A 16,977-nucleotide genomic window follows, 5' to 3' on the forward strand; every position below is an offset into this window, starting at 1 on the left:
AGGATTTGTGAAAGAGACCATGGGGAGATTTCCCATTTCCTTTGACCTTGCAGAGAAATATTTGAGGTCATTTTGGAAGAGAGAGAAAATGGTTTCAGGACTTTTATGTGGGTTTCAGACATGTGGTTTACATATTTGTATGCTTGGTACATTTATGAACATCTATTTTATATATATATATATAAGACCTTAAAAATCTTATAACAGTACCATTGTGCTTTTTGAACAAAAACCAAAAGCAGGCCCATGCCTCCTAAGAGCATTATGATATCTAGGGGTTATGTTAGCAGACCCTGCAGCTTGGATGAAATAGATTGGAATAATCATTTACAATTTCTGGAGTTTATTCATGCAGGAACTATTTAAAGGATGAGTGGAAGTATCAGACATGTTGATTCAACAAGTTGAGAAAGAATAACAAAAAAAATAATGGTTTAGCTTTTAAGGGTAGAGTTAACAGAGAGTTACAAACAAGTGTTCTCTGGATTGCTACACAAACAGTGCACAAACAGAATAAAAACCCATTGGAAAAGAATATTAGGTTATAAAGTTCCCCTACACCCAGCAATGCTTAATCAATTACTTTGCACCTCACCATTTTAAAAAACTTAAACATGGATTTACTACATGCCCTTGCAATTACAACAGGCAAACAGTTACAGATAGGTAGCCGTGTTGGTCTGCCATAGTCAAAACAAAACAAATTCCTTCCAGTAGCACCTTAAAGACCAACTAAGTCAGTTCTTGGTATGAGCTTTCGTGTGCATGCACACGAAAAGAAGAAGTGTGCATGCACACGAAAGCTCATACCAAGAACTGACTTAGTTGGTCTTTAAGGTGCTACTGGAAGGAACAGGCAAACAGATATTAGAAATGATCCAATAAAGGCAAGGAAGGCATTGCAGATAGCTGGCTTAGGCCTTCTCCCTCTGGGCGCTTAGCAACAGACTGCCTGGCAACCAGCCATGAGCTTTGCTCCTTATCCTTAACTCATGGAAAGCGGCTGATTTACTGAGAAGGTTCTGCACCTAGCATTCTGCACGTGCTCAGAGGTAATTCATCAACAAATTCCCTGCCTGAGTCCGACATCAGAGAGAGAAAAAAGCGGGGCAGGAAGAACTATGACTGGCTTAGATTATGCCCCGCAAATTGGGCTGCATTGATTTAAATCTATTTTGCTAATAAACAGCCATACCATTTTAGTTTTAGCCAATAATTTAAATATATATATATATTGAAAAATAAAAAATGGAGTACCTGTGCCCCCCTACATATTGTTGGACTACATCTCCCACCACCCGATCTCTAACCATGCCAAGTGGGGCTGATGGGAGTTGTAGTTCAGCAGGCGTGCCATGGGGGGGGAGGCAAGGCCCCCAAAAATGTTCATGCAGGGGCTCTCCTGCAGCTGCAACTGGCCTCTCAGGGCCTACCTGTGGCCGCAGCGAACCCACACGCACCATGCACATAACTTCATGCACGCACGCTGCCCCTGCCCCACCGAAATTGGGCAGAACCTGGCACGTCCGGAGGGCTGAAAGTTGCCCGCACCTGGTGTAGTTCCATTAAGGTGGTGAGCAGCTTTCCCTAACTTAGTGCTCTCAATGTACTTTTAGACTACAACTCCCATCAGCGCCAGGCAGCATGGCCAGTGGTCAGGTACCTGGAGAGTCTGACTGACAATGTCCACACAAGGAAAGCCTCTCATGCACCAGATGAAGATCCTCCTTTGTATTTGTTAAGTTGTGGGTGAACATATCAGACGACACAGCAATTCTTCAAATAGCTCTTGTTTATTCACAGGCCAGAACAGAACTGAACTGAAGGGTTCAGCCAGCCTGCTTATATAGAGCTCCAGTACAACGTAACTAACAATTTTCTAAAACTATCCAATCACTGAACGTCACTTTCGATCCCTTATTTGCATAACTATCTACAGTATCCCCCTGCTGACCCAGGGTGAGAACTTCAGTACATAACAGTATTCATTTGGTCTGAACCCAGTCCTCTGAAACAGGTGGGCAGAGGATGGACTTCTGTGCTTGTTCCATCAAAGAGAAAAATGAATGTCCACAAAAAGAGAATACTGTGAACTGCAGTTTGTTATGAGTGCTCAGAGTTAATAGGAGACTCCCTATTTCCTTCAGAGAACTATAGTTCCCAGAGTTCCCTTGGAAGACGGACTGATGGTTAAAAACCACTCTGGATATTGTGGCTCTGTGAAGGGAATAAAGATAAAGGTAAAGGGACCCCTGACTGTTAGGTCCAGTCGCGGATGACTCTGGGGTTGCAGCCCGTATGTGTGGTGTAGTTGTTAAAAGGATCAGACTAGGACCTGGGAGATTAGAGTTCAAATCCCGGCTCAGCCATGAGCCAGTCCCTGTTTCTCTCAGCTTAACCTACCTCACAGGGTAGTTATGGAGATTAAATGAAAAAGAAGAGAACTATGTATGGCAGATTTTGAGCTCCTTGGGGGAGAAAGTCCCTTGACATCTAAGGACCCAAGACTGAAGAACAATCTGCATCTGAATCCTTATTTTCTGTGTGGAATATATTGTCCCCAATCAACAAAATGAGTCAGTCTTTCCTCACACCTGAAAAAAATAATACTGATGGCAGATGCACATTATACTTTCAAAGCACATGACTTACCCCAATGAATTATGGGACAAGTTGTTTAAGGGTGCTGGGAACTGTAGCTCTGTGATGGTGAAGCTCCCATTTCTAGGAATCTTTGAGGCAAGCCCTGCGCAATAGTAGTACCTGTTGTTGTTGTTTTGTTGTACTCCACCCATCTAACTGGGTTGTCCCAGCCACTCTGGGCAGCTTCCAACAAATATAAAAGCTTAACATCAAACATTAAAGACCTCCCTATACAGGTCTGTTCAGCTAATTATCTCCTTGACATCTGATGGGAGGGTGTTCCACAGGGCGGGCACCACTACCATGAAGGCCCTCTGCATTTAATTTGCTTCAAATGTATGTTGTGGATTTGCCCTATGCTCTGTTGACAAAGGGTAGTCCAGAGTCGGGTTTTTTTGGGGCGGGGTTCTTTAACAATAAACCTGATTTTCTAAAAGACCAGGCTTTTTTCAATAAGGAAAGTGACAGGAAAATGCGCTTGTTCTGATGCAGCAGCATCTCTCCTCAATGCAAACAATGAATGTATGCTCATTAAATAGCTGATGCCATCTAATCAAGCCTGCAATAAACAGGTTATCCCAAAGTGCCTTGGGAGGAAAGTTGTGTTTTATAAAAAATATCCGTCTGCATGGGAAACATCTATATGGTCCTTCACCGCTCTCCTAGGCTGGGAGTTAGCATGATTTTGCTAGATTGTGTAATTTGTCCACCTGCCAGTTTAACACCTGCAAGAGATATTACGTTGGGAGTATCCCATCCCATTCTTAATGACCTTGGAGTGGTGTTAGGCTTTTTCTTGGCAGCTGCAGCCCTGATCATGTGGTCCACCCCAGGTGTGAGCAATTTAGTGCTCTCTCACTCTCTCTGGAGGGGGGCAAGTAATTCAGCAAACAAGCCTTGAAAAACCTATAAGACCCCTGGGATTCCAGGCTACGGTGGGGGCTCCCAGCAGCTGAAAGGAGAAATTGCTTGCTTGGTATGGTATATTCTTATGTATGATCTGCCTGCTGTTTAATAAATCTTGAGACTTCTTAGAATTGTAGAGTTGGAAGGGATCCTGATGATCATCTGATGACTAAGGCTTATTAGATGGATTTCCCCCAAACTGATTTCTGAACTTTGAATTTTATTGTTATTCATGTTTTTTTACTGTATTTTATGCTGCTTCTACAATTAAGTGTTTTAAATTTGTTGTTAGCCGCCCTGAGCCCGGTTTTCTGAACTGGGAAGGGTGGGGTATAAATAAAAATTTATTATTATTATTATAGTATAATCCAACCACCTGCAATGCAGGAATATGCAGCTGTTCCATACAGGGATTGAACCTGCAACCTTAGCGTTATCATCACTTGTGTCTTGTATTGTTTCTGTATCCCAGAGAAAGAAGCCCCTTGCCTTTGGCAAGACACTGTCCAAGCTGTTTCTTAATTATTATTTTGGGGGGGGGGGGAGTTGGTAGAAATAAAGAACAAAAGTTGGCTTCTCCCTCAAGTATGTATCATGTAACTAAACAGATACAGTGGTACCTTGGGTTACAGATGCTTCAGGTTACAGACTCCGCTAACCCAGAAATAGTACCTCGGGTTAAGAACTTTGCTTCAGGATGAGAACAGAAATTGTGCTCTGGCGGTGCGGCGGCAGCAGGAGGCCCTATTAGCTAAAGTGGTACCTCAGGTTAAGAACAGTTTCAGGTTAAGAACAGACCTCCAGAACGAATTAAGTTCTTAACCCGAGGTACCACTGTACTTATTTTCTACTCTTATCTCTTTCCTGTAGGGAGTATCCCCACTACCCAAGACTACACTCTTGGGGAATTTTCTCAAGAAAAGGCTCAAGGCCTCAGAAATGCACATAAAACTACCTGTTGTAACTGACAGGATTTTGCCAACAGAATAAGGGGAGGAAACTGAAGGTCAAAAATGGAGATAAGCTGTGAAGACCTGGGAAAAGGTCCAGGCATTGCCCACTTTGAAGAGTTTCCAAGAGGGGCAGCACCACAAAATGTTAACCAGCAAACCCAGGAGCGGCCGCCACAGCAGAGGGTGAGCCACTCTGAAGAATTCCTGAAGGACCTCCAGCCCCCAAAGCTGACTCTGGAGAATCCAGGATTGACAGAGCCCATACTGTCAGAAGATGATCCTGAAGGGTTCCTGGTCTCCTTTGAGAAAGTTGCCGAAGCTTGTCAATGGCCGAGAGAAGAGTGGGCAGCCCGGCTTGTGCCGGCCCTTGGTGGAGAAGCAGCAAGAGCCTTTAGAAAGCTGGCTGCTGGCGACAGAGAGGACTATGGGAAAGTGAAGGCTGCCATCTTGCAAGGGGACGCAATCAAAATGGAGGTCCAGCGCCAGTGCTTCAGGCAGTTCCGCTTCCAGGAGGTGGAAGACCCGCAGAGGGCATATGGCCAGCTCCGTGAGCTTTGTCGTCAGTGGTTGAAACCAGAGAAACACACAAAGGAGCAAATCCTGGATCTGGTGGTCCTGGAGCAGTTCCTGGCCATCCTGCCCCAGGAAACCCAGAAGAGGATGGAGAAATGTAGCCCAAAAGCCTGCGCCCAGGCAGTGGCCATGGCAGAAGACCTCCTGAGGAACCATCAAGAGGCCAAGATGTGGAGACTGGAGGTGAGATTTGCATGATGTGAAAACTTAATGGCCTGTCTCTTTGAAGCCAGCACAGAGGGGTGATGTGGGTTGCCAACTGCTGAGAAAAGAGGCTTGATCTACAGCAGAGGTTCCCAAACTGGTCCATGGACCACCAGTCTCCACAAGCTTTGTTCAGGCACAATAGGAATGGAGAAACCTCATGGGAATACAAAACATATTTTAAAATAATAATAATTAAACATTTTTATTGAAAGTTCAAAAAGTACATCATTATATGTGCACTGAACATCGTGAGACGTAAATAAAAGAGAGAAAGCGAAAAAGAGAAACAGAACCTGTGTAGAAGGGAAAATAAAAGAGGGGAGGGGAAAAAACCCAAAACTGTATATTTTGCAAGGTTATTGTACCTCACAAATTCTTAACCTATTACAGTAGCTATATGAATTCCAAACATCATTGAATTTGTCCATGGCAAGTCTGCGTTTATATGCAGATTGTTCACATGTTACGAGTTTGTATAAATCTTCAATCCAATCGTAGAAGGGAGCTGAATCTTAAGAATGGGGGGGGGTAGGGAGGGGGGGAAATCTCAAAATAGCCCAATGCTGACTTCTTTTGTGGGGCAGGGGAGGCTAGAAATTAAACAAAATAAGTCAAAAGTGTGGATCAAGGCCGTTTTGGTGGTACCACCACTGGGGGCTGCAAAGTTGGTGCTGTTTAGTTGGTGCAGAGAAAGCCTATGATAGGGTCTCCTGTTTGTGGAATGCCCTTCCTTCTTGCAAAGTATGTCTTTGCCCTTCATTCAGGTGAAATGTTGAAAACATTCCTGTTTACCCAGGTATTTGAAAATCACTGTTCCTTTGGGGACGCGGGTGGCGCTGTGGGTAAAAGCCTCAGCGCCTAGGGCTTGCCGATCGAAAGGTTGGCGGTTCGAACCCCCGCGGCGGGGTGCGCTCCCGCTGCTTGGTCCCAGCGCCTGCTAACCTAGCAGTTCGAAAGCACCCCCGGATGCAAGTAGATAAATAGGAACCGCTTACTGGTGGGAAGGTAAACGGCGTTTCCGTGTGCTGCGCTGGCTCTCCAGATGCAGCTTTGTCACGCTGGCCACGTGACCCGGAAGTGTCTGCGGACAGCGCTGGCTCCCGGCCTCTTGAGTGAGATGGGCACACCAACCCCAGAGTCTGTCAAGACTGGCCCGTACGGGCAGGGGTACCTTTACCTTTTAAATAAAAAAAAATTAAAAAAGAAGAAGAAAAAAGAAAATCACTGTTCCTGGCACACCTGAGATCACTGTTTTGAAATTGTAGAATCATAGATTTATAGAGTTGTAGAAGGGACCCCAAGGGTCATCTAGTCCAACCCCCTGTAATCCAGGAATCCTGCCCAAAGCTGTCTCTGGGTGGGCTTGAACCACCAGCCTTCTGGTTAACAGCCAGGCACACCAACCCATTGTGCCACAAATGTTTTAACTGTTTTTAGGATGGTTTTGAAATAGTTTTCTCCTGATATGTTTCCCCCTCTGGGCTCCTTTAGGAGGAAGGGCAGGATTTAAATTGAAGGAAACAATAAAGTTAATAAAGTTTCAAAAGTGATATACAGCTCACTTCAAGTGAGCCAGGCCATTGTCTCCTGCTCTGGCCAGCAGCAGCCGTTTCCCGCTACCTGATCCTTTTAAAGAACAAAACTAAAATGGGGACTTAGCTTGGGATCTTCTGCATGCAGAACACCTGTCCTCCCACTGGACTGCACTCCCCTCAACATCAAGCCACTTCCAGAGCGGTGTCCCCAAGGAAACGGGAGTTCAGAAATTGAGTATGGCTTCCATCCCTAACGTTTCTGTTTCAATCCATTTTATGGGATGCAGTTTTCCTTGCTGTTTCAGGAGCCGGTTCAGAAAATGACCCAGAGTTTCTTGAGGGCAGAGGAGATGGCGGCCCACTCCGCCGAGAGAGAGATCTGCAAGGAAGCCAAGCAGCAGGGTGGTGGTGGTGCCACGCTTCTATGTAAGGGTTAAGTGACTCGCCATAGGCTGGCCGAGCAGTGGGGCAGGCAGGTGGCCAAGGCAGGCCTTTCTATGCCCACCCCTCATCCCCCCCCCTTTGACCCCAACAGCTGCCACTGCTGATAGAAGGAAGTGTGCAGACAGAAGGGGGGGTGAAGGGAAGAAACATGAGCAGCAATTGGGGGAATCTTGGGACTGGGCAAACTGGGAGGGGAGGGAGGGGTTTGGGGTGAAATGTGAGGGGATGGAAATTGGTAATGGGGCAGGGCATTGGCAGGTGGTCTGGAATTTTTGATGTTGCTGAGCAAGCTCTTTTTGTTGTGCAGAAGAGGACAAAATAGGTAGTGCTAACACAGTAACTTTGCCAGTCCAAGCAGCCCATTGGATTTGGCTGTTGTGCTCCTCTAAGAACAGGGCATCCACTAGTGGAATGGCTGTTGTGATTCTGTGGCTACCACAAGTGGATCTCCTCCTATGTGTGTCCAAACTCTCTGATACTTGTAAGCCACTTTGGTTATGTTTTGAGAAGGGATGGATCATGGAAATGACTGAAATAAATGACAATACAAATGTTGCTTCTGAAAACATAACCTGTTCTTGTCTCTTACAGCCAGCAGAACAGCATCCCAAAGTGTCTCTGCTCCCTTGCATTGCCCTGATGGATCAGAGTTAGCAGAAGGTGTCTTGGATGAGGTAGGTTCATGCGTTAGCTGTCTTGCTGTCTCCCCTCCTCCTGCGGGCTCCTGAATCTTTCTTTGCATCAAAAAGTCTGTTTTTTTTATTTGGGCAGCTTTTTTCTGTCACCTTGCTGCCAAATTCAGAAGGTGCCATCTTTTTCATTTTAGTTTTTCCTATTGTTGACTGATTTGCCCAAAATGACCATGGAGGCCTGTCCAGCCTAATGAAGCCCATGGGCTATGATTTGCCAATGCTGCACTAACCCATAGGTTGTTCCACTGGTGGAGGCAGAGAGGGGCGGGGAGAGCACGGCTGCCCATCACGACTGCCCCCCGCCTGCGTTGGGCGCCACGCCCCTGGGACGCACACCAGCCACGCCCCTGCCTGCTCTCCGCCCCCCCCCCCCGGTGCCGGAGCATGAAGCTCCTCCACTGGGTTGTTCAACAAACCATTGGTTGTCCTGCAAACAACCGGACAAGCAACAGTTTGTTTCTCCAAACTGTGTTTTAAAGAACTGGTGCCACTTCACTAAAAAACCTTAGTTTCTATAGGAAGCAGATGCATATGTGATAGTGAGGGACCTAAGGGGCTAGATTTAAGGGATTTAAGTGGCAGGAAGGGAGATTTTGGTTGGACATGAGGAGAAACATTTTGATGGTAAGAATTGCTGGAGATCTTCAATCCGAATCTGGAGAACTCTAGCTCTGAATCTCCTGCACCAAGCAGGAAATTAGACTGGTTGGCTAAGAAGGTATTTTCCAGGTCACATCCATGGCATATATAATGATCTCTGGCAATCAAGCAGCCTAATAAGCAGCAATGAGTCCCCATCAGTTTTATGTAAGTTTATTTAAAAGAAGAAACATATCCAGAGCCCAGTCTTTCCGCCTGCTCTCATTAACAGTAGTTGCTCAGTCTGTCTCATTGTCCCTTCCCCAACAGGAAGAACCCCAAAATTGAGCTGTTCTTCTCCTTCCCTTCTGTTGTTCTCTGAGCTTCTCCCATCTTCTAGTACAGGGACTGAACGGCTGGCCTGTCTCCTCCCCACTCCCAGAAGACACAGACTCAGACTTTGGCTGATGGTTGCCTGCCAACGATCTGGCTGACTTCCAACTCTTCCTCTCCTTGGGAGCTAACAGCTTCTTCCTTGGGAAGGAGTGGGCCTGGGCTGTCCTCTCTAAACTCTGACAAACAGCTGTCATCTGCAGTCGGCCCCTTGTTCCTTTAGTTCAGTTTCTGAGGCTGACTCTTCTGCTGTGCTCGGGGCGGGGGACACATTCCTGACACCATACATTTAAAAGCACCTGCCAAGGAATCCTTGGAACTGCTGCTTATTCCTCATACAGTTACAATTCCCAGCACCCATAACAAACAACAGTGCATCCAGGTTTCTTTGGAGGGAAGGAATTAGCTTTAAATGTATGGCATGAATGTGACCTGTCTACAGTTCTGTATTCAGAGCAGGAAACCCTCTTGTAGTTTCAGGGGACAGTTGATTTGAAGGGTGCGACTGTCTTGTCGGATACAACAGAGAATGCTGTGCTCTGTCCCATTCAGAGCCCTGTGTACTGGAAAGTTTTGGTGGAGGAGGATGAGACCGTTGCTTTCTCAGGTAAATGTCTCAAGCATATGTACACTGCTGTCACACCCCAAAAGCATTGGATATGTCTGGCATCCATATTTCTCCCAGTTGTAAGACAAACTCCTCTTTTCTCCTCATACATCAATTGTGTCTCCAACCTGTAGGAGGACCAGTGGTCTTCCCCAGCCTGGTTGGACAAGAAAAATTAGTATTTCTCCCAAACTCTGAGCATAAAGATACATTCCCAGGTAAGACTCTCTCAGGTAAGGGTAATCACAGAGACTCCATGGTTACATCCTGGTGGTGATGAGTATATAGGCAACAGCCTGAAACCACATCAGTGTCTTGCCCCGTCTAATCCAATACTACCTGCTCTGACTTGCAGGAGCAATTCAGAGTCTAAAACACAGAGAAGGTCCTTTCCCATCCCCCTGCTTCTTGAGATCCTTTATTAGGTTAGAGAGAGCAGAGACTGAGATGGAGATATTGGCTGTGTTTGTACTTCCAGTAATCTTGTTAGGGGGATAGTGGTCCCTATTATTCCCATATCACAGGAGAAGCATGTAAGAAAGAGAGCCCTGCATGATCAAATCCTGCACCCTAGCCCAGCACCTTATTTCCCCCGCTAAGTCCCTTGGAAACCTACAAGCAGGACCATGAGAAGAGCAAACCAGCTCATGATTCCCAGCAACTGATACCCAGATGCAACACTCCGGCTGATATTGACATTACCATCATGACCAGTTCTGCTAGATTAGGCCTAAGAACCATCTAGTCCAGTATATTTTTCTGGCAGCAGCCAAGCAGATGCCCATGGGAATCCCATGAGCAGGACCTGAGCAACTGATTATCACTGGCATATTTTCTCTGGACAGCAGATATTGAGGCCGGGTGTTCAGGGTTTGCTCAAAGCTCAGTTCTCTTTACAATGCAGAATTGGCTCTTGTATAAAATAGCAACGATCCCCCCTGTGTTTTCTCACCTTCACAACAGGCAGGAGCATGAACAGGAAGGAAACTGAAAATTCTCAGCAAGGAATCCCTGAGCGACAAAGCCCAACTGTGATACGATCAGGAGAACCCCAGGACACTGTTCCCTTGAGTCCTGGTGTTTCCCTGAGTCCTGGAGTGATGTGGCCTCAAATGAGTGACCGAGGGATGAAGCAGGGAACTCCGACTCTGCATGGTATGAGCCAGGAGTTTGCAGAAGGAATCGCAGATCCACCACAAGAGAAAAAACTCCGTCGCGGGTCCAGAACTTGCTCCTCAAACCTCGCTCAGCACAGGCAGATTCACACGCGGGGAGGACTTTACCAGTGCTTTGAGTGCGAGAAAACCTTCTGTGGGATACATGCCCTTGCTGGCCACCTGAGAATCCACAAGACCAAGATGGAACCCAGAGGCAAGAAGCAACTGCTTGCCACGGCATCTGTCACTAAAGGTCAGAGATTACTTTGAGGCTGCAGATATGATCAGACAAATAGACTTGGGGAAACCTGCTTTGTTGGGGGGTTTTGTTTTGCAGGGGGGGGGGGAGTCCAGCAACTGGAGCTGAGGGCAAAACAGTCCTTCCTCAGAACAGCTGCTGGGGACTTAATTGCAACTTTGATTTCAGATTTGACCACTACTGAGGCAAATCCAGTTGTCCAGTCTTCCTTGTATTATATACATTCATTAAGTTACTCTTGAATTTTATGAAACAGTACACGGAACAGTAAAATGTTTCCCCTATTATGCGCTTTCAGAAGTGGCTCGGTAGGTGGGGCAGAGTTGCTATGCCAGCTTCCCAGCAGGTGGGTTACTGCTGCTTACCAGGCGATAGATGGGTGAGGAGGTTGGCATGGTGCAAACACACCAGCAGAGAGAGCCAGACCAGTGCTCCTGCCAGTGCCTTTGCACCACACTGGCCTTTCCCCTCTCCCTCCTGGTAAGCAACAGCAATCCACCTGCCAGGAAGTTATAATAATGGATTTGCCCCACCCAGCGCAACACCTCTACTTAAGTTTCATTCTCTGTGTTGAAGAATTAATCAAACTGATTGGTTTATTAAACATTGTGTCTCATATCCAGATGGATTAATTCAACTTTCTCTCCATCCCTGTAGGAAATGAGGGGCTAAGTAAGTTCAGGGTGGAGACTCCTCAGCAGGAAAGGAATGAGAGAGAGGGTGTATCTAATGGAAGGATAGCAGAATTTCCTCAAAGTAAGATGACACTGGCTCAAGAACCAGAATGGGAACCTGAAGGGCGGCAGAGAAAGAAAGCGGTGAAGACACAAAAGGAGCCCATCAAGCTCTTAGAAGGCCGCAAGTCCCAAAAGGAAACTGTGGAGCACCTGTGGGTGAAAAAATTGTCATACTCCTCCCGGCCTGGGAATGTGTGCCCCAGCACACCAGGATTTGTAATCCAGGAAACTCCTCCTACAGAGAAGGCACCCTATCAATGTCCCTCGTGTGGCAAAACCTTAATGAACAATGTTTGTCTTGAAGATCATCATAGGCTCCATATAGGAGATGCCTTATGGATGCCCACAGTGTGGGGGAAAGTTTCGCTGGAGAAACTGTGTGTTCAAACATTTGTGGATCCATAGTGGGGAGAAAACGTTCACATGTACTGAGTGTGGCAGAAGCTTTCGTTGGAAAACTGGGTTGAGAACACACCGGGAGACTCATACAAGGAATTGTTCTAAACTAAACTTGATTTAGTTTGAAATTGCAACATGCAGGCAAAGGTACAGGGCTGTGCAAGCACTGACTATCTTTGGTGATGCCTGTGACCCCTTTTTGGCCTGGCCACATTTTTCCTGCCCCAGTGTCTGACCTGATATCATGCATGGTATCGGGTGTAGGGCCTATGGGCATGGCTGTGCCAAAATGGCCCTGTGAGCCAAATTAGGGAGGTCTGATGGGCCTAAATTGGCCTGTGGCCTGGTGGCTCCCTACTCCTGCTTTAGAGAGTGTTTCATTGACCATCAGAGAATCCACACAGGAAAGAAAGCCTATGGATGCTTTGAGTGAAGAAAAACCTCTGACTGTAAAATTTGATGGGCGCAGGAGAGATAGAGAGCACCACTTGTTTCCCCAACACCACTCTGTCATTTCCCCCCTACCCGAATCTAACTTCACTTGTTGCAATGGTGAGAGTGATGGGTTGCTTGGGTGTGGAGGCTTGTAATCTGTAAAGCCCGATCTGTACTTCTATATGAAGACACATTGCTTTTCGCCCATTTTCTCTTTCTTCCTGGTTGTTTCCTTGAAGAATGTTTTGTAGAACTTTCCTGGAACTGTTGATGCACAAATCCAGAGGAACAGTCATGTGAATCACCAGAGAGCAAGGGAGAATGTTGCTTGTTCTGATGTAAAAAGAAGCTTCATGCTGTATGATTGCATCTTGTACAAGGGCTACATTCTGGGGATGGTGCATGTATACAAAAACACGCATACGCAAACCTCCCTCTTGAAACTGCCCCTGTGAGACCATCCTTACCTTCCAAGGAAGGGCAGAGAGCTTTTAAGCTCTCCAGCTTGCTTACCAGCCCAGTGAGTAAGCTTGGGGATCCCATGGGTGTGTCTGAGTTCCTGCAAGAGCCTCTCAGAGCCTGGCAAGGAAGACAACGCTTAAAAGTTTCTTCATGCCAGGAAAGCATGGCACAAAACAAGCTTTTAAGCTCTTCTCTCCACAGGCAATCAATTTGTTCAAGTTCAACTGGATGGATTTCAACTGCACAAGGCTGAAATCCTCCAATTTATTTGTGAGCAAGATGCATATGGTACTGTCATTGACATTTGAATCTATGCATAGTCAACCTGGCATAATTCAAATAGTGTGGGACTCCAACTCTCATCAGCCACAGCCAACCGACATGGCCAATGGGCAGGGATGATGGAAGTTGTAGTCAACAAAAAGTGGAAGGCCCCACTTTGGCTATCCCTGCTCTAACCAAGTAGGAAATTAGACCTTGTTACACACCCAGAAGAGTCAATAGAGAAACCCTATATACCCTGTTCTGATACATGTGCAGATAGATATGCAAAGTTATGTGTGCCCTGTTAAAATGTGGCAGCTGGGGGGCAAGGAGGAATTGTTGAATTACTTTTTGTCCATTAAAAATGGCTTTGAAGTTTCAAAATCAGTGGAGTGACTTCTTTAATTTAACCTCTTGTACTTACAAGCTAATTCTTAAGCCCCACTGATCTTAATGTGACTTATTTTTCGGTAAACACATGCTTAGGTTTGCAATCCAAGGTGCTGGTTTTTACTAGTTAAGCCTTAAAACGTTCTAGCTCTTAGTTAGGATGCCCATGTGAAACTCTGCCAAATCAATCCCTACAAAACAACAAGTGAGACCTTTTCAACTTCTATAAGTCAGACTGGTCTCAGCAACAAGCAGGAACTTTTCTGTTTTGGCCCCCAGGATCTGGGGTGCTCTTTGAAATTTGCTCTGTTTATTCCTCAAAGATTTTGGCAAATTGACTCACCCCCCCCCAACCCAGCTGCACTGCCTTACTGTTGCTGCTGAAATAGTTTTAAAGCTGCGGTTATCAATTTTTCTACCTGCGGGCCCATTTTGAGATGGCTGAAAATTACTGAGGGTCACAAGTCGCATTTCCCTGAGAGTCTTTCTTCCAAATATTATCATTGATTGATCCTGAAGCAAGCACCTTGCCCAGCTTTCCAAACTGGGGATCCTTAGATGTTTGTTGGAGGAGCTGGGATTCTCAGTGACAGAATCAGTCGTGACTTTTTTGACAACTACATATGTACGTCAGAGCCTGGAGAGAAGTAGAAGTTGGCAACTCAGGTAGACAGGAAGAAGCCAACCCTGTTTTCCCTTTTGTGTCTCTGGTTAGCCATGCCTCTGCTTCTCCTAAGCTGCCTCTTTTTGGGGTTCTTCCCTCTAATAACTGCCTCTTTCCCCTCAGCCATTTTCATTCATTTTATGTATTGTATACCTATGCCACTTTTCACTCACACGAGTCACAAAGTGACTCACAAGCAAGAACATAATAAGGTAAAGGGACCCCTGACCATTAGGGCCAGTCGTGGCCAACTCTGGGGTTGCGGCGCTCATCTCGCTTTACTGGCCGAGGGAGCCGGCGTACAGCTTCTGGGTCATGTGGCCAGCATGACTAAGCTGCTTCTGGCGAACCAGAGCAGCGCACGGAAACGCCGTTTACCTTCCCGCCGGAGCGGTACCTATTTATCCACTTGCACTTTGACGTGCTTTCAAACTGCTGGTAGGCAGGAGCTGGGACCAAGCAACTGGAGCTCACCCCGTCCCAGGGATTCGAACCACCAACCTTCTGATCGGCAAGTCCTAGGCTCTGTGGTTTAACCTACAGCGCCACCCGCATCCCTAAAAACATAATAGAACATCACAATTATAGAATAATTATGAAATCTGTAAAACAACCACCTTATATAAAGCACTATTGTTAGAAGAATTCTACGGTCTCAAATATAGAATAAATATTCATAAATGCACATATTATAATAATGTTTAGGTCTTATGTGTATATAAGAAATGTACATAAATGTACCAAGCAAAGACATATATAAATATATAAACCACATGTCTAAAACCCACAGGAAAAGTCCTAAAGCCATTTTGACTCTTAGTAACCTCAAATATTTCTCAACAAGGTTGAAGGAAATGCAGAAACCTCCCCATTGTCTCTGTCCTCACAAATGTGCCTTAAGGGGCACATTTAAGGTGTGAATAGGGTGAGCTGTGACCTGGCTCAGGAAATAAGTATTATCATTACAAAAGAATACCTAGGCTCCCCAGGTAATCCAGTCAAGTGACCATTAACAGGTAACTTGGCAGACAGGGTAAAAACAATGCACTCAGATTTCTGTTGTAGCCTTCTGTGATGTATGTATGATGTTTCTGGGGGTGGTCTTGGACTCCATGGCAGGCAATTTAAAATGGATGGGTTCCTCCTCCTCTCTCCTGCGTGTGGGGGAGCTCCCTGTTGCAACTGTTAATAAAGATCAGGGTTACTTTGCTTTGCTTTGCTTCTCAATATTCTCTGGTTGGTCTTTGTGATTTTCTCCTACCGACAGAGAACCTACAAAAGAACTCTATATGATCTCTTGGGTACCCCATAAAGGAAAAGGAGCAGGGTTTTTTTACTTATATCACACACATATCTAAATAAACATATCTATATAAACTATGTGTCTAAAATAGTAGAGAACAACCCTGAAGCCAGATGCAGTTTCTCCAGCTGTCCCTGATCCACCTTCTCCTCAGCCTCCTTGTCTTAGGGGCTTTCCCCCTCCTTTCTCTTACTTAGGGCTGCCTCTCCTCCCTCAGCCACTATGTCCTTTTGGGCATCACAAGTTATCTGTATTTAACCGCAACAGTGCAGCCTCCCAAGGCCTGACAACTGCCGGGGCAGCTCAGCAGTGATTTGTTTCTTTAAAAAAATATTTGTCAAATGAAACTCTGAATGGATTTTGATGGATTTTGAAAGACCTTTATTTAGAAATAAGAGAGTTGGCCGGCACTTAAGCCCTGCATTCTGTCACATGGAAGATGGAGCAAGCTTGTTTTCTCCGGCTGTGGAGGGAAGGCTCAAAGCAATGGCTTCAAGTTACAAGGAAGGAGATTCCGACTAAACATCAGGAAAACTTTCTGACGGTAAGTTGTGGACTCTCCTTCCTTGAAGGTTTTTAAGCAGAGGTTGGATAGCCCTCTGTCACAGATGTTTTCACTAGATTCCTGCATTGCAGGGGGTTGGACTAGATAACCGTTGGGGTTCCCTTCCCACTCTATAATGCTATGATATCTCTTCATTGCTTTCACCAGGAGGGTTTGTTATGTATTCAGACTGGCTGCAGTTCTCACTCTGGGCCACCAGTATGCAAATGAAGGATTGAGAGTTGCTTTCACCAATTGGGGTAGTTAGTTGGAATTTGTTACTGTTACAAGTTATTGAGCATTATACAGTGGTGCCCCGCAAGACGAACGCCTCGCAAGACGGAAAACCCGCTAGACGAAAGGGTTTTCCATTTTGGAGGCGCTTCGCAAAACGAATTTCCCTATGGGCTTGCTTCGCAAGACAAAAATGTCTTGCGAGTTCCTGCGGGGTTTTTTACTCCCCCCCCCTTTTCCTAAGCCGCTAATCAGCTGATCCGCTGATAAGCCGCTTATCAGCTGATCCGCCAAAAGCCGCTAAACCGCTAATAGCGCTAATCCGCTAAATTGTCAATGGGCTTGCTTCGCGAAGAGCCTCACGGAACAGATTAATTTCGTCTTGCGAGGCACCATTGTATAAGGCAGCCAGCTTCACTGTTGTTCAGAGAGACTTAGAGCAGTGCTAACTGCTGTAATAAAGGGCTGTTGCTTAAAAGAGCTGTGTCCGTTGCCCATCTTTCCCACTATACAACAAAAAGGTGTGTGGTTTGTTTGTTTTTATGCAACGCTTCAAAGAGCTAAACCCAGAGAAGGTTGTTTCCTAGAGAGGCCCAC

The 16,977-nt window shown here is 45.9% G+C and overlaps 1 protein-coding gene across 3 annotated transcripts; it reads left to right on the forward strand.

The window, feature by feature from the left end:
• The first annotated feature begins 927 nt into the window (after positions 1-927).
• On the forward strand, positions 928-13,629 carry LOC309336673 (uncharacterized protein). Of its 3 annotated transcripts, none has more exons than XM_081852822.1 (8): positions 928-1,052; positions 4,420-5,258; positions 7,123-7,243; positions 7,853-7,935; positions 9,400-9,532; positions 9,667-9,750; positions 10,496-10,942; positions 11,606-13,629. In XM_081852822.1, the coding sequence occupies exons 2-8, from the start codon at positions 4,563-4,565 to the stop codon at positions 12,088-12,090; spliced, it is 2,049 nt and encodes a 682-aa protein (XP_081708948.1). In that variant the 5' UTR covers positions 928-1,052; positions 4,420-4,562; the 3' UTR covers positions 12,091-13,629. The 3 variants fall into 3 exon arrangements, with proteins under 3 accessions (XP_081708948.1, XP_081708947.1, XP_081708949.1); XM_081852821.1 differs by lacking the exon at positions 928-1,052 and adding an exon at positions 3,020-3,619; XM_081852823.1 differs by lacking the exons at positions 928-1,052; positions 9,667-9,750 and adding an exon at positions 3,020-3,619.
• The last annotated feature ends 3,348 nt before the right edge of the window (positions 13,630-16,977 follow it).

The sequence above is a fragment of the Podarcis erhardii genome, assembly GCF_964252035.2.
Source record: "Podarcis erhardii genome assembly, chromosome: 2".
NCBI classification, from domain to species: domain Eukaryota; kingdom Metazoa; phylum Chordata; class Lepidosauria; order Squamata; family Lacertidae; genus Podarcis; species Podarcis erhardii.

What these genes read in the sequence shown, in the direction of transcription:
- LOC309336673 (XM_081852822.1), top strand. Translation starts at nt 4,563, where the DNA reads ATGGAGATAAGCTGTGAAGACCTGGGAAAAGGTCCAGGCATTGCCCAC. An exon ending in CAGAAGGTGTCTTGGATGAG is followed by an intron (nt 7,936 to 9,399) that starts GTAGGTTCATGC and finishes ACCCTCTTGTAG; the next exon opens with TTTCAGGGGACAGTTGATTT. An exon ending in CACGGCATCTGTCACTAAAG is followed by an intron (nt 10,943 to 11,605) that starts GTCAGAGATTAC and finishes CCATCCCTGTAG; the next exon opens with GAAATGAGGGGCTAAGTAAG.